This window comes from Pleurodeles waltl, chromosome 6, assembly GCF_031143425.1.
Source record: "Pleurodeles waltl isolate 20211129_DDA chromosome 6, aPleWal1.hap1.20221129, whole genome shotgun sequence".
NCBI lineage: Eukaryota > Metazoa > Chordata > Amphibia > Caudata > Salamandridae > Pleurodeles > Pleurodeles waltl.
The window spans coordinates 1,196,705,184-1,196,729,043 of NC_090445.1; the positions used below are offsets into that span (position 1 = coordinate 1,196,705,184).

General features: G+C 42.9%; 1 protein-coding gene across 32 annotated transcripts in view; it reads left to right on the forward strand.

Annotated features, from left to right (window-relative positions):
* SORBS1 (sorbin and SH3 domain containing 1) overlaps window positions 1-23,860 on the forward strand; it is a 794,498-nt gene that overhangs the window by 450,050 nt on the left and 320,588 nt on the right. For 16 of the 32 annotated variants that reach the window (XM_069240456.1, XM_069240459.1, XM_069240466.1 and 13 more), the window contains exons 2-4: window positions 5,711-6,483; window positions 7,366-7,725; window positions 8,648-8,789. In XM_069240456.1, coding sequence (XP_069096557.1) covers window positions 5,776-6,483; window positions 7,366-7,725; window positions 8,648-8,789 — 1,210 coding nt within the window. In that variant the 5' untranslated portion in view covers window positions 5,711-5,775. The remainder of the gene's footprint in view (window positions 1-5,710; window positions 6,484-7,365; window positions 7,726-8,647; window positions 8,790-23,860) is intronic. The other 16 variants (XM_069240476.1, XM_069240479.1, XM_069240480.1 and 13 more) reach the window with 3 other exon arrangements.

Here is a 23,860-nt window from a genome sequence, read left to right on the forward strand (position 1 = left end):
AAAATAGAAAAGTGCCGGTACTGAGTACCGGACAGTACCGGCCCATTTAAAGCACTGGGGTCAAGTGGAAGAACAAACCCCCGCCCACACCCCAGGTTGCAGCAACAAGAAACCCCATCCCCCACCCCAATCCATTTAACTACAGACTGTCCTGAAATTCTGAGGATTTTGCATTAGGGCTGTTGATGTAAGCGCCATCATTCAGGACCCTTGACCAATCCTTTTATAATATAACCAATTTCTATAATACAGGTAAAGGTCATAATCTGTGACAATACGTATTCTCTTACAGTTTGCCACTTTTGGAGTTAATGGCCCACAGCAAGGATTCCCAATTCACCACCAGCTTAGGTCTATACGCTCCATCTGTCTGGTTGGCACTAGCACCTATGTCTGTGCAGGCAAATCTATATAAGTCTGATTTCCACCTATTGAGATCTGGATTCATTGAATCTCTTTAATTCACAGCAATTTGTCATTCAGAAAGGACCAGTGCAAGGTCTTCCAATTGACTATTTGGTTTGCCTGCTTTGAATTGTAGGATAAGCCCCAGCAGACATATCTAAGGTGCATTCAAGTTCCTTTTACCAGTTCATTTCGAAGTGTATTTTGTGACAGTTGCCCACCAAAGTTTAAGCACCTCGCAGGTCCACACCATGTGTCCAAAGGACGCCAACTCTACCCGACACCTGGGGCATAAAAATACTGTATCCCGATACATGGCCTGCAGGTGTGCTGGGGTCAGGTGTGTGCGATGGACATAGCTAAACTGAAGAAGCTTCAACTGAGCATTTTGAGAAACCCACCTTACATGTTTCAGGGCACGAGCCGATTCAGGATCCGTTAACTCTTCCCTGAGGTCTTTGTTCTATTTCACTTGTAAAGACGCTAAATATTTAGCCCGGGTGTCCCGCATGGCCTTATATTGAAAACTAATAGAGCTTTACCCTGTGCCCCAGTGAAAAGGATCTATGTCAGTGCATAGTCCTCTGGTTCCACCCCAAGTAAGCATGATTACTTTGGATAATGCTGCAGAGATCAAGAATTGCCACAACAGTACTTCATAGGCAGCATGTATCTCGTCAAAGGCCATGAGGGTACCCGCATTGTAGAGCACATCTATTGAAGTTACACCAGCTCTGTCCAAAGCAGAGTTGTCAGTAATTTTGATAGAGAGACAAACCTTTGGAGCAGCCAGAGCGAAATTTCGGGCGCAGATGGGGTGTCTTCAGCTCTACTCTTTAAGTAGCAGTTACAGTTATATTTTGCCACTTGGGGCAATGGCGAGACAAAACAAATATTTTTTGAGGTTTCAGAACATATTCCCTAATATCCATGAGAGCTACGTACTCATGTACAAGAGCATATTCAAAGGATGTTCCAGAGCGAAACCAACTCGACACACACTGTAGTTTCGTCGCCAGATAATAGGAAAAAAGTATGTTGTTTTGTAGAGGCATTAGAACCTGGCACTTCTGGGAGTTCCAGGGACATGCTAAGTACTCTAGCCATTCAATGTCATGTGCAGTATTCCCAATCTCGTCCCTTACACGTCAGGTGCCATTCACTAGATAAAGTTAAGAAAGTAAACAAGATTTAGAGGTAGGATGTTGGGGTAACGGAACAAATGTGAAGCTCGAATGATCAAGATTCAAGTTTGGATTGTTTTTATCTTTTCAAATTAGACAACTAAAAGATGCAATCATTTTCACATCTAAAATGATCATTAATTTGCGGTTTCTTTTCTTGGGTAAGATTGGGTGCCAATGCTTTTTTTAAACGTTAAGTGATGTTATGCATTCTGATAACTACGCCAGAACCAAACTAGAATTACAAGTTATGCAATGAGGAAAGCATGCGCAAATTCTGAACAAACCTATACAATAAAATATCAACGGAAATATAATTTGCACCATGAGCAAAAATACATGGAACACTTCCTCTTGAAATTTACAGAAGAAGCAAAACAAAAGTTAAAATGCACTTTTCTATATACTGGTTACTTTCCCTGAATAATATAAAAGAGTTTTTTTTAGAGAAACGATTTTAAAACACCCCTACACAAGACCTTGAAAAACTAATACCACTGTTTAGCTAAAACTTTCACACAAACACCACCCATCTAGTTTACCACAACAGTAACAGCAGTAGTTAGCACCACAAACACCAAACCATAAAATATATATTGTGCAAATTCATAGTCGCCGATAAACTGCATCAAAATGCCAGATTTACAAAAATGCAATTTTGCATTTCTTAAACAACGATTTCATAGAAATCTCTATTTAAGAAATGCAAATTGCAATGTACAAAGATACTGATTTACTAATGGACATAGGTAAACTGAAGAAGCTTCAACTGAGCATTTTGAGAAACTCACCTTCCATATTTCAGGACGTGAGCCCATTCAGGATCCGTTAACTCTTCCCTCAGGTCTTTGTTCCATTTCATTTGTAAAGACACTAAATCTTTAGCCCGGGTGTCCCGCATGGCCTTATATTAAAAACTAATAGAGCTTTGCCCTGTCCCCCAAGTGAAAAGGATCTGTGTCAGTGCATAGTCCTCTGGTTCCACCCCAAGTAAGCATGATTACTTTGGATAATGCTGCACAGATCAAGAATTGGAGATCTCTTAGGAAATCTCTATTAAGAAATCCCATTGAATTTGAGACAATGGGCCGGTTTTGCATTTCCCAAATAGCAATTTCTTACTATGAATTTGCTATTTAGGAAATGAAAAACCAAGGATGGCAATGAGCAAAGGCCTCCCTTGGTGCACCCCAAAAATCTGGGTGCCCCTGTAGAGCACACATATGCCCAAGGGGCATGTGTGTGCTTTACTGAAATTTAAAAAAGCACTTTGGGGTGCTACATTGCACCTGGTTACCATCGACTTCAAGTCAATGGTAATTACATCTCCTAAATGCATAAGTCGCATTTACGAAATGCATGGTACGTCAGAATGGGAACAGCAAATAGGAAAACCCTATTTGCAATTTCTTATTCTGGGAATCGCAAATTGCAATTTAAATGGGCCGGTACTGTCCGGTACTGAGTACTGGCACTTTTTTATTTTGGGAGGGAAAATACCTGCACTTCTCAAGAAAAACTGAATTCTTTTAATTGGAGAGCACCGACACTTCTCAGAACCAAACAGATACTCTTGTACAGAGTACATGCACTTCTATTTTTCAATTTCAAGCGCTGCACGGGGTAGAAATCGCAATTTGCGATTCCTTAAAGGGTTTTGTACATAAGAAAAGACCATTTTGCATTTCTTATTAGCCTGAAATAGCAATTCGGACCATTAAGAAATGCATACTAGCTTTGTATGTCTGTCCCAACGTGTTTCAATCATCCATTGGACTCTCCTGGACGTTGGGCATTTTCCCGACAGGCTATCTAGGGGTGTGTGACCAGTGGTGATATAGGTTGTTTTGTGTTTATATGTCATTCAGTGGATGGGTTTTTGTATGAAACATAGTAGAGTGATATACACAATGCATAGGTGAAGAAATTCATTATGTGTGGGACAATGTATTTTTGTACACTGAACCTTTTGTATGTGAGCTACAGGAATTTTTCACACTATCCCTGTTTTTTCTACACATTTAAAACATTCCCTGTGGGTAAAGCCTGTCACTTCTACACTATGAAGAAACAGGAGTGTCTGTGCTGTTTCACACAGTACTTAGCTACATACACCATCTATGTTAGTTCTAAGTTTATAAGTGCTGTTAAGATGGAAAAATTATAACTAATCTTTGTTAATATCCTCAAAAGCAATGTGTTGTAGATAACAAAACCCCATTTTTGCAGAAACAATTATGGAAATGCCCTGTTCTACATGCTCCTATACACCACATCAAGCGAAGATCCTAGATCTAGTTTTTCTCTACCTAGAGGGGCTTCCACCACAGCAGCTCTGAACTGGCACCACTGGCTCCCAATGCAGAATGACATTTATTTGTCTTTACTCTTGGCCCATAGGGCGTTCCACCAAGTAGGATCTTGTTTCATCTTGAATAAACTGTGATGTTATGCCCCTCAAAGATCCCTACGTTCCACCAATGCTAATCTGTTAAAGGTCCCTTAGTTCAAGAAAATGTAAGCTGATGGTCAAGCATTCTCACTGCAGGCGGCTCAGCTCTGGAACAACCTGCCCTCCACTCTCCAAGCCATCTACCATCATCTTTCCTTCAGAAACCTCAGCTCCTCACAAAATATTGTGAGTTCATTCACAGCTCCTTATTTACGTTCCATTTAGCCATATCTTCTAGTTGCCTTCCAAGGTTGCAGTTGCGCTTTATACATTTTATACGTTTAAATAATAGTGATGATAAATTGTGGGTCTCAGTGACATTTTGAATGACCACCCCTCACACTTATATGAAAACACCAGGCTTCCTCCCTGAGAGTCGCACCTACCACGAATGCAGCCAACAAGCAAACTTAACGTAAAAAATACACAAATCCTGATTGGGTGAATTGTGGTTCTGGCATTAACGGCCACCGATGAGTGCACAAGCGCCTAAGACTCAAAGAAAGGGAAATCATGTATTGATATTGATCTCATTTTTTTCAAGCGGTCCTCATCTGGGAGTAGCAGTTTTTAACATTTGAGTTGAGAGAATGAGGAGTGGCAGAAGCGGCCCCTTGGTTATATTCACACTGGCATACAGTGTAGGTGTGCACGCGCAGGGGGTTTTGGCATGTCACCTGGCAGCTCATATAGATGTGTCTTTAATTAAGTCATTAACATAGGTTGTGAAAGAGCATTGATTGAGGCTTGGGGAAACACCTTTTAGGCAGAACCTTCCAAAGGGCGAAGGAGGCATATTTGACATAAAATTGCCATTCTCAAAGGGGAGAGTTAAGAAGAGGTGTCAGTAGTAAATGGCAATTGAAGGAAAACCTTAAAAGTTTGATTGGTGGGCAATGTGTTTTATTAATATAAAATATAAACCGTAATTCTGACGTGTCAATATTACATCATAATACTAGTAATAATTGCGACTGGGTGCATAGTATTGCTTGCTGTAGGTTAGGACTGAGGTGTTTCTGTGCGCATGTGTTTGTCAATTTCTTCGGTGTTTGTCTATGTCTGCGTGTCTGCCTGTGTGTGTGTGTGTGCGCGCGCGTGCGCACGCGGACCTGTTCTGGAACCATTAAAGAAATGATTGTGTGGCCACAATGCTTCCATCCGACTCTTCCAGTGAGCACTATGGGCCAGATGTACAAAGCCCTTTTGCATTTCTTAGCGGTCCAAATCGGTATTTCAGGCCATTAAGAAATGAAAAACGGCTTTTTCTAATGTAGAAAGGCCTTTAGGAAATCACAAATTGCGATTTCTATGCTGTAGAAATAGCAATTTACGACCTTCAGAATTTCTCATGGGAACATTTAATGGAGATGAACTTGTTATACGGTGATATGATTAGAAATGTGAATGTTTTATCATCTCACATCATCTTGCACATGGACACTTGTTAAACCTGAGAATCAGAAGAACATTGTCTTTATTACATATTTTTGTACAGATTTGGGATTTAGACATCCGTAGTAGGCTGCTGTTATGCAACATTTGAAGAATAATCTGCTCATGTTTTTTTTTCATGTCAGTAGCTAATCCATTCTTAATTTGTTTCACATCTCCGTTCTTTCACGAAAGTCTTCCCCTCCCCCTCCCCCTCCCCCACCTCCTCCCAAAGAGGAAAGCTTTGCATGGCGCCCCCGCACTAACACTAAACTCACCTGCTTGCGGCCAGTTCCCATCATGGACTGTGTGTATCTGAGCGCGCCTAAACCCTATGCACAGCCGACTCCACCGACCACTAACAAACAGCACTTTTCATCACAATACGTCATTCACACTGGAGACCAAAGCTTTTCACCAGAGCATTCCAGAGCGGCACCTGCTTCAACAGCAGCCAGTGTGCCTGCCCAGGACAGCGTGCATGCTAAACAGACCCTTTCTGGCACTGGCTCCTTGTTATTAAACGCGTCAGTGCAGCGCCCACCCGGCCAGGAGCCTGACTGCCCAGAGAGCACTAGTGCTGGAATGCATTCCAGTCATGAGATTGTCACAGATAAAAAGGTCAGCAGTCTATATGTGGCTTGTTTATCTAACAGCACTGGCCCAGCAGCATCTGAAAATTCCACAAGCATTGCACACGATAAAACACAGAGGGCCGAATTGGAAGCTGATGTAACAAGAGCACCCGCCACAAACATTGTTTCCGCAATAATAGACACCGAAAAGTCTCCACCGCCTGTCCCTCCCCGACCACAGTCGCCCACCATCCTAAGCAAAGATGCAGTCGCCTATGATAACGGAGGCAGCTTCTGGACGCCATATCCTCTGCCGCGAGACATGGGACACACGGTGATGGCGTCAAAGGACGGTGCTGCCGGCGGGAAAATGTCTTCCAAGGAAATATATTCCCCATCCCAACAGAAGCACCCATCAAAGGCATACCGCATGGTACATGTTTTCTTCATGACTCTCTGTGAATGTGCATATCAGTTGTCTGTTCAAAACAGAACCTCCCTAACACCACCCTCCGTTATTGCTGGTTTTCTTGTCTGCTTCCAGCTTCTTTTCTCAACGTCTGTCAATGACAATCGACTCTTTCATTTGGGATGGGGCGTGAACTGAATATTGACTTATTTGCTGGATGAGGAGATGCTAAGTGGATGACTGAATGAAATTCTTGTTCTTTGCTCTTAACCCCAACAGTACTTCTTATAAGCATAGAGTGGCTGCACTTCAGGGGCCCCAAGTAAGATGTAGGAAGGATTTATTTATTGAGATAACTACAATTCAGCAACCACGGAGGACGGATGTTGGTAAACATTCAGTGTGGTTCCCAGTGCTGCATATCCGTGGTCACTGGTCAGACATCTCAACTGCAGAATGTGCTCACTCCCAAAGCTCTTGGTGGGATTGTTTTCATTTTATTGGTTTATAGTGTTAGAATTTTGTATAAACTACTGCCTCCCTAATTTACATCCATCACAGTAATTACCTCCTTTCAACATCACGGTCTTGAACCTCCAAATAGCAGATGGGCTACTGTATTTAGAAAATGTAATGGTATTGCCAGGATCTCACAATTGCCAGCTTTAATGCAAACAGCACATTTTAATTAATAGGTTTCAGAAAATGTTTTCAGTCAAACCATTTAAGTAAAATGTGAGCCAGAGACTTGTGGGTTTGGAGCAGTTGTTTTGTTTTGCATCTTGGCAAAATATTGACATGTAATTAAAAGGAATCCATGTTGCAAATATATGTTTGGCATGTTATTTCACGAGTGCACTTGTATGAATTACCCCTCTGCATATAACAACACCTTATCTCCTGCAGGATGCCACTTCCATCACAGCTCTGCCTGAGGTTATAGTAGTCCCACTGTACCAGGTTAATGCTGCCAGAGAGCAAGACGGCACCTCGAGCACTCCTCCGCCACCTCTGGTACCCGCTGGCCACATTTCAGCCTGCCCAGAACCGGCCACTTCACCTTTGACTTTTCCTACACTCGATGATTTCATTCCCCCTCATCTGCAAAAGGGAGCACACCATAGCCCCGGCTCATCCAGCATTTCTTCCCCAGTTAATCTGCCTCTGACATCATGCTCGCCTCCACCTCCTTCATTGCCTCCTCCTGTAATGGAGGATTTACCCAGAACACTGGAACCAGGTGTCACAGGAGTCATCTCACGTACAGTAAGCTGCTGATACCATACAGCGTCACTCCCTTTATCGTCATTGTAACCTGTATCCGGGCGCACTAAACTTTTGGGGATAGAGACTGCTTACTGCCAACAGCATGACAACTTGGGTCTGTCTTCGTGTCCTGTTTAGTGCATGCTCGGTATACCCGCAGAGCTGGTACATGTTGGGTTCCATCACACATGCCCTTGGGCCTACCTCTTCAGCTTTCCCCACCTGCTGTTTCCTGACACGCAGGAAGTGTTTGCTTCTTACCTAAACTTGCTTTCGTTTTTTTTCTCTTGGGCTGTATGTATGACCGGCTTTTGTGCTTGCTGCCAGATATCACAAGAGTGTTAGCATTTAATCAACATAAACTGCCCGACTAGAAAGCGCACGCTGCTCCGAGAGACAGTCAGCTAAATAGGCCTCGTGCGACCTTCCACGCGCCCTGCCAAGCGGCCTGCGCCGCATACTATTGGTTAAAGCCCACCTGTTTTGCATAGCTCTGGCGGGCTGCTGGCGTCATCCTGTCTAACGTCTCTCAAGCGATAGTACTGAAGATATTTTTCTGATATCCCTTATGAAGCCAGCTGCAGTAATCGGGTTTCAGTGTAAACTGCATGACATTTGCATGCCGTGGCTGCTTGCTGTGACAGGAATTCTGGTAAAGTGTGGTTATTTGTGTTGTTACTGCAGGGGTACCAGCGTCCCGGTACGTGTCACGTTTGGTGTGACATCTGCTCTTTCTTTACTCTTTTTTCCAGTCTTGTGATTGTGAAAGGAAAGTGTTTACTAATATGTTCCTAAACAGTTTCAATTACAATTTAAATATAGATCGAATTGTAAATGCTGAGGGCTTTGCTGTGTCCCTTTCTATTTTCAGCCTCACATCATTATCCAGTTCACATCTGATGCTTTCGTTGTTGCTTTGTAGGAACCCGAGGTGAATGATGTGCCTTCCCCCAGTAGTGCCCTGGGGCCACATTCCTCATTTACCCCAATAGGCAAGCCTTCCTCAGTGTATCCCTCGACCACAATTGTTAATCCTACCATAGTCCTTTTACAGCATAACAGAGGTAAGGAACATACTGTTTGTTTGTATGTCTGACTGATTGCTAGAGCCCTGCTGCTGCTTCGTCTCTTCCTGTAAAGTCCGAAATGTTTACAAGTAGAGGGCGACCACCAGTATATTCCGGATTCACAGTAGCTGTTAATTTAGTTTTTAATCTAGTTCTGTTTTCCCCACTCGCACGTTTTCAGAAAATGTAATCATTGCAACCTGGGCATTTGTCACTATTAAGGGGGACATACTAATGAGCCCGTAGGGGTGGCACAAACGTGCACAAACACAGTGGCTATTTATTGGTCATTTGGCTATGGTTCTCGTCTCTTTACAGCCGCCTCGGCTGTGATTACAACTAAAGGACTATCTGGAGGAGACCACGCAACTACACTGTGCACGCACACGCCTGTAGTTCTCTGGTCACGAATGAATGCGACTACCCTGTTACGAGGTGGCCCTACCTAGCTTCAGCTTGATGAGAGAAAACCTCTTAAGTAGCTCCTGTATTATAGTGCAACTTGCTTTTGCACCGGCACTTCAGTTTATGTTTACAGGCATGACTCAGGACTTTCCGCTGCAGATTTACTCCTGCCACTACAGGTGGCAGTACTGACCCACGAGGAGGTGTTTCTGAAAGTGGTAAATAGTGTCGGTCACACCAGCAGCTCCCGTTTGACGATTAATTGCTTTTCGGTAGCATCTGTGCATAGTGCGACCTGCTTCTGCACGAGCACTTTAGCTTATGTCCAGAGGTATGACGTAGGTCACTTCCCAGAAGCTGTAGTTACACCAATACAGGCGTCAACATGAATGTTGGATGAGGTGTTTTAATCTCCGGTAAATTGTGAGCGTCTCTCGTGGCGCTCCTGCTGTGCAGTAGCGCCCAGGTAGCAGTAAGATCAACTGCTCCAAGCACATCTACCAGCCTAATCAATAAATATACAGCGGAATGGGCAAGACACCCATCAATTAAGTTCTTATTCAGTCTTATTTGCAAAGTATTAGATCTTAAGCACCGGACACATTAAAGCCAGAGGACACGGCACTTATCAGAATGTTTAGAACACATTCTATTTTTTATCATTGTGTTCTCTCCTTTTCCCTCCTTCCGACCATTTATTAGTCCTATTCGCAAAGTAATAGATCTTAAGCTCTGGCAATGTTAAAGCTCGAGGATATTGCACTTTTTTTACAACATTTTATATAAACTTGTTTAATATTATGTTTTGTTTTATTTTCTTTTTATTTTAACTATATTATGTAAGGTTTTAATTAACTCTATCATGATTAATAAACTTAACATCATTGCAACTCGTGTCAAATAGTAAGTGTGGGTAATAAGTAAAAGGTGAATGCTAATTGACTGGTGAGCATAGTAAATACTGCGGCAGCATTAGCGCATAGAATGTGGCCAGCTCGCTTTAAACGACAATCACAACAGGTGGACATGGGCTGTGCTCCCTTATACAGGACTGAAAGTCGTATGCCTATGTTAAAGTAAATGAGTAGTTTTATTCTAGTTCACACTGGCAGAGTGTTTTCATGTATAAAATCTGCCATTGTGATGCACGTCTTCTTAATAAGTCATAACAGAGACGCTTGACCTTGCATTCAATCCAAAGAATTCAATGCCTTCCTCTGAGGGGGCTTTATGAGACAGTGCTGAGGAGCTTCGGCAGAGCATAATGGGGTCTTCAGTGCTTTTACCTGGGCAGTTCTTATATGTTACATATATAGGGTTTATAATGCTGGTACTCAAAGCAGTTTTTCTAACAGCGGATTTGTTGCATATTTGAAGTCAATCAACACAATTGATGATAGTTGAACAATCTCATAACTCCACTATTCTTGCTCACACCACAACTCTTCAGCTGCATCATCACCCTTGAATGCATTTTTTTGTGGCACTGAATGTGTACTTTTGGCTACAAATACACCGAGCAGTCTGTCATTTTGGATTTTGATGGTATTTTCAGATTTGACTAATACAGGTATATCTGCCAATACTGTTCAGACTATACACTATACATTACATTTCTGCACGATATACATAAGACATCTAAGGTTAATATGTTATTTTACATTACTAGTTGTTCTTGTAGTTAAAGTGGGTTGATACGTCTTTTTTTCTGCCCAGATCCTCACTATTAGCATGGGATACTGCATATATAGCTCAATGTAGTGCAAATTAGACTTAGGAGAATCCACTTCATTGTTGAACTTCCTGCTTCCCGTTCACCTAATACAAGACTGGAATGAAAAAGGGACCCTTCTAGTTACTGGAGGCTCTTGTTATTGGCAGAGAACACTCATCCACCAGCAACACCCTATTATCTGCTTCCTCGGCCCATTCCTCACTATACATCACACACTGCTTCCAAACCTGTCTGCCCTTTCTATCCTTGGATAGAATCCACCCATAAAGCACCTCACTCCCTTTAGCACTTCCTGTATTTTTTTTGTGTGCCCTGTCACTTCCAGGGCTGTTGCATATGCATGGGGCAGTTGTCAATTTAGGTTTCGCCTGCATATGCGTTTGCACGCTGTGCTTCCAAAATTTTTTATAGATAAAAAAATCTTAAAAGGGGCTTTGAACCCGCTTCTTGCTTACCTGAACTTACCATTGACTTAGTGCAACGTCACTCTAATTTACGTGCTTCTGATTGGCCAGCACGTCGTCTGCTTTCACTTCCTGCCCTCTTCTTTGCTGTTGGGTGGAGTTGGGAGGAAGTACTTCTTCCAGTCACTGCTGACTGGGTACTACTGCCAGTGTCCCTCCACTGGCCACATGCTTCCCAAGGTACTTTTTTTGTTTTACTTTCACAGTGTACAGGGCTGTGTGAAGTATATCCTGAAGGTGGTCGGACTTCAAGTATTTTATTGCATTCCGTTTTTCCTCTTTAGTTACGTTCACGGTTGTGCTATGAGTCGGAGTAAAGTTGTTTATTGTTTTTGTCCCCTGCGTTTGCCCAGTTGTCCTATTAGTTCGAGTAATGTTGTTTACCGTTTTTCCACCCTGTGCGTGTTGCACTTGCCCGGGATTTATTTGATTCATTTATGTGCACGCATATTTTGAAAGGCTTTCCTAATGATATCTTGCTGCAGGAAGGCTGCAATTACTTGTTGCTATGGGTGGCCTTCTATTTATTGCAGTTTAATGTAGAGCCAAATCGAGCCTAAGGAATAGTGGCACTTTATTTGAGCACGTTACATTACACATGCGTTCGTGCTCTGCCCTAAACCTGCATATAAGGCGATTACTGGGCCCAGATGATGGAACCCTAAAAGCTAGCCAGTGACTCAAGAAGAGACTTGTTAACACACCCATTTCGGCCCCAGCCCCTTCCGTCATACTCATATAAGATTAGCCTCAGAAAAGTTAGGTGTATGTCTCTGAGGCATGATTGTGTGACCATCACCCATGAGAGGTACTTCCACATTTCTAATTGCTTAAGTAGCAGCTGAAGTTCCGCGATTTAACCACAGTGCTTTCTCTCTATCACTGCTTCAGTTCTATTTAGTGTGTCTCACTATAATGTGCCTTTCTTTCTCCTTCTTGTGGATTTTTCTCTTTATTGTACCTTTCACTCATCTAATTGTGCCTTCCTCTCTCTATGTTGCTCGTCTTTCTCTTTTTATTGTGCTCATCTCACTGTAATGTGCCTTTCTGTAAGAGCTTTCACGTTTCTTCATTAGGGTTGTAAAATATTGACCTGCTACCCAAACTCTGAACTGGTCTGCATTAGGACATGCACACATTAACAGATGTCAAGCATGCAATGAGTGCTCTGTTTACTATATTGGCGCTTAATTCGCTACAGGCAGGAAAATATTGTGTTTAGTCAGAGGCCCACTGGATGTGATCATCAATATTATGCCAAATTAGTGCACAAAAAGAAAGGAATGTTACAGGGAGATAACTGCAGTGGGAAAAGTTGAGGGCTGGATGGGTATATGCTTAAAGCAGATTTCCACTCAAATTAGTTCATGTTTTTATAGTGCACACTAGGACCTTTGGCCTTCTGAGATCTGTGCACTTTAAAAAGATCAAAACATAACTCACAAGAGAAGATAATACTGGAAGGAAATAACATAGTTGGTGGGATATGTTTGTAAACAGCAAAAACTTTCTCTCTGCCTTCTGTCTCACATCTTATTCTGCCCGTTTCTCTCGTTTTTAGCATCTGGCCTTCTTATTGTGATCCCCCCTCTTTAAATTGTGCATTTCTCTTGTGCAGAAGAACTTATGCAATGTGCCCTCTGTTTGCTTTCCTTAGGCTTTGTCAGCTGCAGCTAAGGTGAAATATTTTTTAGTCAGAAGTGGACAGGTTACAGTCATTATTGTTTGTTTAAATCATTTAGTTTACATTTGTAAGCTAAATGATTGGAACACTTATGTCTCTCAGTTCTGCTTTAAAACAATGCCAATACAGGCATTGGCAAGGACAATAGATCTCCCATAGGCGAAATCTATTGGCTGTGCCAGTGATTGTTTCACGACTGCATACGTTCAGGGGATTGATTTGATTATTCATGTGTGTTTTATTCTTCCTGTGTGCAATTGCGGTGGCTTTGCATTATCTTCAGTTATCGCTTGCTGGTGTTTCGCTTGTTGATACCATATCCATCTAGTTATGCACGGTTGCTGCTGGAGCACCGTGCTTTTGGATTCCAAGTGGCTGCTTTGACATTGCGTGGGCGTAGATGAATAAACTGAACTACAGTTGCTGGACACAACCTTGTTCAGTATGCATTGTTTTCTCGGCTACAGAGGCACATCATTTACAGTTATCAATGCAAATGCGGCTGCTTTGGCTTTTCGCACGTATTCTTAACGATTACCCATGTACTATGTTTAAAGCTTTTATGTTTTTGGCTTGGCTTGTTCAACCAAAATAAATATAAAATCTGCTTATTAATCACACACTAGTCTTAAAGTTTCCTTAAACTGCTTGCTCTCTTGTAATCAGTATGCTACTCTTTACGGTTACCGAAGCACCTGTTTTAAAGGATCATTGTTTTTTTTTTTTTTTTTTTTTTTTTTTGGAATGCCTGTTTTTTAGCATTAATACATATTTTAAAATGCTCTTGGAGGCAATGTGTTGAGGTTATCTTTTTAGCAGTATGTGAGAAGTTCTTTGTTCTTTATTTCTTATTCATTTTACATGTGCAATTCTGGGTCAGCTCAATTAAGGACGCAGAGAGTATATAAAGGGGGCATCCAATGTGTGTTTTACACTAGCTTGAGGGGTCTGGCTTCAGGTATGAGGAAGCATAAGAGGAAGTCTTACCATACTTCTCTTTTCTCTGATAAGTATCTTCATGGTGTGAGGAACAGAGATCCATCCTCACCTCCTGTGTCAAAGAGAGAGTTACAAGATATGGTTAAGACTCTGTCTGAGGCATATAATTGTTAGCGCATGAGAGGCTCTCCTCCTCAGGATTCATCTCCTTCTTCAGACAGATCCCTTTTTTCTGTGTCTTCTCCCTGTTTTACTCCTTCTTGGTCTTCACCGGATTATGATAAAAAGGAATCATTTCTTGTTGGTGATTTATTGGCTCATAGAGAAAAATACATTTTAAGGGAGAAATTAAGGCCAGTGATATTGTACTTCTCCACCAATCTTCAACTGTCTGTGAAGGAGAATCAACCTAGCATGAGTGGGGAATGATTTAATCAATTCCAGAATCCTTCTTTTCCTAAAGTGCCTGTAATTCCAGCAATTCAAAACCACCTCAAACATGAGTGGAATGACCTGAGCAGAGTTTCTATTCCTAGATTTATTGGAAGAATTTACCCCCTGGCAAAGGGAGAGACTGAGCTTCCACAGTCTTTGGTTGTGGACAAGTTATTAGCAAATTTAGCCGGAAAAACTTCCCTTTACTGAAGACATTGTTTTGTTGGATCCAGGAGACAAGAAGTTTGAGGTTGTTCCTAAAAGATCTCATGCTATTCTTAGTCTAGCTTTGAGAGCAGGAATTTATGCAGTATACGCCTCTTAAACCTTGGTAAAGGATTTCCAATATCCCTCCACGTCCATGTAGGAGGGTGACTATTTGTCACACTTGCTAGCACAAATAGAGATTCAAGCTCGTTTTTTTTATCAGACATGATGTGTGATAATTTAGGTGCCAGGGCTGTGCAGTTTGCAGGCTCAGTTGCTGTCAGGCATCATCTCAATCGTAAAAATTGGAAAGTTGAGGCAGCGCAGAAGAACCGCCTCATCAGGATGCCTTTCCTAGCAGAAAGCTGTTTGGTGAGGAGCAGGAGAAAGTTTTGTAAAAACCGTTTAAGAACAAGAAGTACTTCCAAACCGTTCACCATAAATAGTAGTCCTAGGAAAGTGGGGAAAAAGAAATATGATTACACGAAGAACAATGATTTCTAGTGCAGTAGATTCTGTTTTCAACCAAATGGATCTATAGTTGCTTGCTCTGCCAGGAAGCTCAATGGCCTCTGGGGAGGTCACCTACAACTTTTTTCTAGCATGCCTGCAGAGACTTAATTTCATACAGATGCAGGTAGTTTCTAAAGGCTACGTTATAGAGATACTTCCAGACTTCACAGAGCCCCATTTTGTACAGACCTCCTGGCCAGAAGATGTGACCAAGACAAAATCATTGCAGGATAGGATCTATATTCCGAGACAAAAGGAGCAGATACTTCCCATTCCCCTTCAAGAGAAGGGTTAAGGTTGTTTTTTACAGGTTATTCTTTTTCAGAAGGTTGCAGGCAACTACATGAAGCCTATAAGCTTGAGGTTCCTGAATCTTTTCATTCCCATGACCCACTTCAAAATGGACACGCTTCAGGGAGTCATCTCTTTGATTTCAAAGGAGGATCTCTTAACAAAGGTCAACCACCAGAGTGCGTACCTGCACATTCAGCTTGACCTTACATAGAGGGTTCTCAGGTTTGCTATGGGCGGTCTCCATTGGCAGTTCTGAGTTTTACCTTTTGGGCTGGAGCTCTCTTCCAAGGTTTTCACCATAGTTCTGGCTCCAGTTATGGGTCTCTGTCATGCTCAAGGGGTAATAGTCCACCTATACCTGGACAATCTTCTTATTAGTCTCCCTCTCTCAGTAAATCAGTGTGGCATACAACTTTGGCCATCAAGACACTGCACAAGTTTAGGTTTCTGTTCTGCTGGCAGAAGTCCAATCTACAGACATCCCAGTGACTGGATTACTTAGAAGCAATTTTTGATACAGTCTGGGTACTGAGGCTCCTTCCAGAAGCCAGGAGAAACAAGCTCAGGAGCTTAATATGGATTCTGGTGATGAAGATGAGCGCTCAAACCAGAGAGTGGCTTCGAGTTCAGGGGAACTCATTAAGGTTCTTATTATTCCTCTGTACAACTCATTTTTTAGTTCCTCGTTAAGGGGTGGATACCAATTATTTCAATTCTGTGTTAAGGGATGGAGACCAGTTTTTCTTTCTTTCTTTTGTCTTTTTCCTTTTTTCTTTCCATCCTTCTTTTTTGTTTTATTTCCTTTTTTCTTTTCTTCATTACTTCTTTCTTTCCTCCTTTCCTTCTCATTTATTCTTTTTCCATTATTTTCGTTTGCCTTCGTTCATTCCTTTTCCTTCTTTCTTTCTTGCCTTTGTTCCTTTTTTCTTTCTTTCTTTGCTCCTTTCTTCCTGTCTTTTTTGCTTATTTCTTTATTTCTTTCCTTTCTTGCAACTTTGTCTTGCCTTCTTTACTTTTCCCTTTTTCTTTTAATCCCTCTTTCTTTTTTGCCTTCTTTCCTTCTTGTTTTCTTTCTTTTAGCCTTCTTTATTTCCTTCTTTCTATTTTGCCTTCATTCCTTCTTTCTTTCTTTTTTGCCTTCTTTCCTTTTTCCTTCTTTTTAGGGTTGAGCCTGCAAGAGCGTGTGGTAGCACATGCATTTGACTTATGAGACTATTGTTAACTAAAAAGGCTTGAGCCTGCCAATTGTTTACAGTATTTTTGCTTGCCTGGTACTCTTCTTTACAACCTCGTAGTTGGTCACTGCAGGCCTAGCTTCATTTCCGTTCCTGTCTGTGGAGCAGGGACCATGCACCTATTGATTTAACTTAATCACTGCCCGTCTGCTGCTCCCGACGTGATTGAGGTACTTGTTTTATCTTCTAAGGCCCTGCAAACAGAAGGCGTGTTACTGGCAAACCATACCCAGTAGGACAAACAAAATTGCAAAGTTTCTTAGTTACCTCTTTTATTTTGCCTAGTTTTCTTTTCTCAGTTTGCACTCATGTTTTGGTTTTGCTCGTGGGCACGGTTCTCAAAAGATGACAATTATCTTGTTTTAAGTATTTCAGAGCTACATTGTTTCTTTCTTATGTGTAATTGCTAAAATTATTCTTTAACACATAATCGTGCAGTACACCCTAGTCAACCCCACTCCAGTCTGACCCGCTCTACTCAATTGACCCCAGACCAATCCAATCCACCCCACTCCAGTCCACCGCACACCAAACCACCCACCCCAATCCATTCTGCCCCACTCCAATAAAAAAAATCTGCCCCACTCCAGTCCAAAACAATCTGCCCCACTCCAGTTCAAAACGATCTGCCCTACGCCAGTCCCAGACAATCTGCCCCACTCCAATTTGACACAATCTGCCCTACTCCATTCCAAAACAATCTGCCCCACTCCAAACCAAAACAATCTGGCCCACTCCAACCCAGTCTACCTCACCTCAATTCAATACACCCCTTTTCCATCCCATTTCACCCCTCTCCAATCCACCACAATCCACCCCACAGTAATCCAGTACAGCCCACTTCTATCTACTCACTCCAATCTAATAAACATCACATCAATCCAATCCGCCCCATCCCACTCCAATCCAAGTCACCACAATCCACCCCAATCTAGTCCCCCTCACTCCTGTCCACTCCACCCCACTCCAGTCCAATCCACCCCAGTCCAGTCCAGTCGACTCCAGTCCACCCCCACACTATTCCAACCCACTCCAATTCAGTTCAACCTAAACCACCCACTCCAATCCATTCCACCCGATTCCAATCCACCCCACTCCAGTCAAATCTACAGTGACCCAGTCCACCCCACTCCAATCCATCCCACTCAATCCAAATCACCTTAATCCACCCAGTCCATTCTAATCCAGTCCACCTTAATCCTTTACATTCCAATCCCACCCACCCCACTCCAAACCACCCAGTCCATTCTAATCCAGTCAACCTTAATCCTTTACATTCCAACCCCACCCACCCAACTCCAAACCACCTTAATCCACCCCTCTGCAGTCCAGTCCACCCTACTCCAATCCAGTCAAGTCCACACCAACCCAATTCACCCCACTTCAGTCCACCACACTCCAGTCCATCCCACTGCAAAAGACCCCCAACTCCAATCCAATCCACCTCACACTAATCCAGTTCACCCCCTCCAACCCACCCCACTCTATTCCAATCCACCACAACCCACTCCGCTCAAATCCACTCCACTCTAATCCAGTCCAGTCCACCCCAGTCCAATCCACCCTACTCTAATCTATCCCTTTCCAGTCCACCTCACTCCAGTCCACCCCACTCCAATCCACCCCACTACAAAAATCCATGACACTTCAATCGACCACACTCCAATGTACCCCACCCCAATCCAGTTAAATCTACCCCAATCCTATCCACCTCAATCTAGTACACCCTACTCAATCCAGTCCACATCACTCCAATTCAGTCCAACCCACCTCAATCCAATCCTCTTGACTCCAATCCACCCCATCCCATTCCAGTCTAATCCACCACACTCCATTCCAAACCACTCCGGTACACCCTACTGCAGTCCAACCAACCCATCTAATCCACTCCACTCAATCCAATTCACCCCACTTCAATCCAGTCCACCCCACACAAGTGCAGTCCACCCCACTCCAATCCACCACACTCTCATCCATCCCATCCCAATCCAATCTACCCCAATTGAACCAACTCCAATCCACTGCACCCCACTCAAGTCCACCCCACTCTAATCCAATCCACCCCACTCCAATACACCCCACTCCACTCCAGTCTACACCACTCGGCTGCAGCCCACCCCACTGTACTCCAATCCAGTCTACACCAATCCAATCCACCCCCCTCTTCAGTCAGCCCCACTCCAATCAGCCCACCTCACTCCAATTCAGCCCACTCTAATCCACCACACTATTATCTACTCCACTCTAGTCCAGTCCACCCCACTCTAGTACAATCCTATCTGCTCTAATCCAATGGATCCAAGCCACCGCTTCAATTCAGTCCACCCCACTTCAGTCCAATTCAGTCCACCCCACTTCAGTCCAATCTAATCCCCCCGACTCCAGTTCACTCTACTCCAAACCACCCCAAGCCAATGCAATCCACCCCACCCCAAACCAGTGTCCCCCAGTCCTAGCATTCCAAATCAGTCCACCAAGTCCATTCCAATCTATTCTACACCACTCCCATCTACCTCACTCCAATTCACCCCAATCCAATCCTCCTCATCCCATTTCAGTCCACCCCACTCCAGTCTGCACCATTCAGTCCACCCATTCCACTTCAGACTCCACCAAATCCACCCCACTCAACCCCAATCCAGTCCACTACACTCTACTCCAGTCCAATCCAGACCACTACGTCAGCACATTCCAACTTACTCCACCTTATTCCATTCCACTCGATTACACACCACTCCACTGTATGACATGCTCGACACTCTCAGCCACTGAACCACTGAAATCTACTCAACTCTACGACACTCTACTCCACCTACTTCAATCTATGACATTCTACTCCAACAAATCTACTCTATAATACTACTCCCACTCTATCACACTCCATGCCACCAACTTTTAGCTATGCTGAACAGCAGCCACACTGGTGTACAGCATGGCAAAAGCACTTTACGAAGCCAATAGCTCTTGAATAGGGAAGAGCTATTGGCTTTGCTAACACTTGTTTCTTTTTGCCTTCTTTCATTTTTCTTTCCTTCTTTCTTCCTTTCCTTCGTTCTGTTTTGACTTCTTTCTTTCATTCTTCCATTCTTTCCTTCTTTCGTAATTTTTTAACTTGTTTGCTTTTTTCTACCTTTCTTTTTGTCCCTTTCTTTCATTTGTTCTTTTTTCATTTTGCCTTTCTTCCTTTCTTTCCTTGTTTCTTTTGTCTTCTTTTCTTTTTTCTTGAATCTTTCTTTTTTGCACACTTTCCTTTTGTTCCTTCTTTCTTTTTTGCCTTCTTTCTTTTTTACTTTTTCTTTCTTTCTTTTATACTTTCTTTCTTGCAGTCTTTCTTTCTTTCCTTCTTTCTTTTTTAATTTTTCTTTCATTTTCCTTTTTTTGCCTTTTTTCCTCCTCCCCTCTGTTCTTCCTTTTTGTCTTCCTTGCCTTTTGCCTCCCTCCCTCTCTTCCTTCCTTCCCTTTTTTGCCTTTCTTCCTTCTTTTTTGTCTTCCTTCCTTCCTTTTTGCCCACCTCCCTTCTTTTTCTTTCTTCCTTTCTTCTTTTCTTTTTTAAAGGCGCGAGGATAGCAGCCAGTGCCAGACAAGTGGCTTTTTTGGGTCTGTGTTAGCCAAGACCTTCTGATTTTACTAAAAGTATGCATACCATAGTTATAACATAGTTACTTATGGGGTGTTTCAACCAGTCTTCATTCATTAGTCTGTGATTGGGTCATTCACATTTTTTCTTCCACCCACTCCAGCATGCATCGAAGGTCAATGTTAGCCCACTTCAGTGTGAGTTACGGCATACTCCCCATTTATGAGGAGCACATCCACACGAGGCAGTTCCCTTCAGTGCCAGGAGTATCATGGTTATGTGTACTTTATTGAGACCAGAGAAGCGCTTTTGCCTTTAGCCATTTTTTAAAACTTTTTTAGATTGAATGAGGACCCGACAGCTTCCTTAACAATAAGGTTCACTAAAAACATGACAAAACAGAACAAGAATTGCTAAATTGCTAAAAGGCCAAAAGACCGTTTGGCTTTGCCAATGCTTGTTCTTTTCTTTCCTGGGCAAGTATGTGATTCCATGTCACTCTGATTTCAGCAGCGCTTAACTGTATACGAAATACCATAATTATTTAACATCGTTCAGCTTTCTGATGCATTTAGGACTTGATGCAGTCTGATTTCAGTTAAAAGAGGCTTAAACAAACTTGCGTCCTTGGCCTCAAAAACACGCGGGCACCGATCCTAAATGCATCTGTGCAGCAAGGAGGCGGAAGGGGAAAGCCCCAGCGCTGTGACTTCGCTGTGGGGAATTTGGAATGGCATATTTTGAAACCATTGTTCTTGCCCTTTCAGTGACGTGTTGCCCTGCATGCACAATGAGGAATAACGAATCAGCACACCAGTCTTCATGCCCTTCACCCTCTGTCGCTTTGGAGCCTACATCTCAACGTGAAAAAGGAGTCACTCTTTTCATAGTCCTAAAAAGAGAAACCGCACCTCTCCAAGTACATTTTCTCCAGTTGTTACCTGTCACAGATGGAATTCAATTTACGTCTGTTTCTCGCCTCTCCCTGATTGCATCTCATGCCCCATGCTCCTTGTTACCTTGTTTAAAAAGTCACCATTTACTCTGTGAAAGGTGGACTTAGACGTACAGAGTAAAGTCCCATTATTTAGATACTTTGGGGGTTATTTACAAGCCCCTCGCGCAGCCGATGCGTCACTGTTTCACATATGAAAAGTGTCGCACCGGCTACGCAAGTAGCTTGTAAATAAGCAATTTGTTGTTAAACTGGTACGTACTTAAAACACACTGGTTCTAGAGTTCCATTAAATGTTCCTGTTATCAGCAGCTAAGGAGCCTTTCCGTACAATCTCTATTTAATTGCAGTGCTTTATTTGTAAAATTATAATTATTGGGTTCGGAGATATTTCTCAGGAGTCCTCCATGGTTGGCACTACTGACTGTGCCAACACTCCCAAATATTAAGCATTACACAACACAAGTGTAACTTTTTGGACGATTCCTGTCACCTGTAAGGATGAGTTGGACCAGCTGTGTTCATTATGTTCTAATTTATTTTGAACACTTCGCTCATATGCTCTGCTTATAATAAGTAGCGCCACAAAGTGGTAGGCTTTTATAAAGAAGTACTGGTGTTTAGGAATAAATGCTGGTGCCAAGCATGGGCAACTCTATCACGCCCTTACACGAACAAAGCACGCGGTATAAGTAAAGGTGATCTTCAGTTAGTATGAATGTTAAAAGGTCCGTTTTTCAGTCCACACCTCCAAAGGCAGAAAAACCAAGAGCGACTTTGAAAAGATCCCGAACATGAACCAAGAACCAAATTCTGTGTTGTAACTACATAGGCTTATGAAATGCGGGTAGAGGTGACATTTTAATGGTTTCTAATAGGTTTTAGAAGTCATTGACACTTCTCAATGACCATCATACTCAGTACTGAGGCGTGCACGATATTCTGTACAAGGAAGCCAAGAGTGGCCGATGGACAATTCGTTTTCTGGTTTTGTAGTCAATCCAGAAATATTTGAGTAATTAAAAAATACAGTTAGAGCATCTTCAAATAGCAGTCCGGCAACCTCACTTAATCAAGCAACTTAATGGTTGTGCATGACTTGAAATCAGCTGTTTAACACACGTATGTAAAAACACATAGATTGCACATTGCTTGGCAGCCCATCGTTCCTATGTCCAGTGCCTTCCGTCCCTCTTTAGCTTTCTTTTGTTGGGGAAGTGGCTAGAGATTAAACTGAAGCTCTGCCTGTTATTGCTTTTCCTATCGGGTCAGTGCAGTTGCATCCTATTCTCCCCCTGGAAGATTATATGTTTTTGAACCTGGGGTAGGGGTTCAAACTGAGTTTCTGTAAGGCGCTATTTCTGGTAAGATTCCTGTCCGAGACTTCCTGGTCCTTTTAGAGCCTCCGCCGGTTGAGGTTCTGGAAAGCCTGTATATGGCATACAGGTAAAAACATTTTTTGACTCCAAAATGTCAAATTTGATATACTTTCTCTGTTCCCCTAAAGGTTTGCCTTCATGCTTTGCACAGATACTGGGTCGTGCTTCTCAGATCGAAGGGATTTTGAGGGTTGGAATCATCTACTCCTAGTATGCACTTGGTCTGGATATTGTGAGTCATCTGCAGACTCTCTGGATTAAAGGCCACCATTTGCACACCATCAGGCACTCCTACGTCAGGACACATATTTGCTTATTATCCTGGAATAGCACTTCACAGGAATACATTGCTACTGATTAGTGGAGCTCGAGTTGATCCTGTGTAAACCAGGGGCCCCATTTACCAGTTTTTGCCGCAGGGCAGCGCCACAAGTCACTTTGCTGTGCTGCCCTGCGTCAAAAGGAAAAGGCAGGAATGTGGCGTATTGATGAAATACTGCACATTCCTGTCCTTTCTGCCTGCACACAAATTGGTGCTTAGCGCCAACGCAGGCAGCCTTGCACCGTGGAGCAAGGCTGTCTCCATTGTTGGCACAATTGTTTTTGTGCAGGAAAGGGCAGCTTCCTGCATAAAAACAATCAGTGAAGGTGTTTTCCTCTTTGTGTGTGTGGAGGAAACAAATAAGGAGAAATAAATTGATTTGTCCTTGTTACGCCTCCCCTGGGGAAGCGCAGAGTTTTGACGCATTCCCAGGTTTACAGATACTTATAAATCAGGACGTGTGTCAAACCCCATGGGTGTTGCATGGGAAAACCCACTGCAACCCCCATGGAACACCTCCTTGACATAGAGAAAGCGCTGCCGTGCCTTACTCCATATTTATGAGGCCATGCAGAGCCATGCAGGGTGGCTTTGCGTCGCCTCATAGATATGATTGAAAGGCTTGCACCACTGAAGCGTCATGAAAAGTGATGGCTTCAGCAGCGAAGGCTTCTTGTAAATGATGCCCCAGATTCTTACATTTTGCTGTGGTAATCTTTGCAGCGTTTTGCCAGAGCTCAGTGGACATTATCTTAAGCCATTGCCAGGAAGCCTTTGGAGCACCCTCTTGCTCTACCCGGACCTGATTCCTTGCCCATGCTCCAACCTTGCCCATAACGAAAGCTTCCTCTAATCACTGAAACCCGTCCTAAACAACTCCTAATATAGGATTCTATAAGGGTACAGAAGGACGAAGCAACTTAA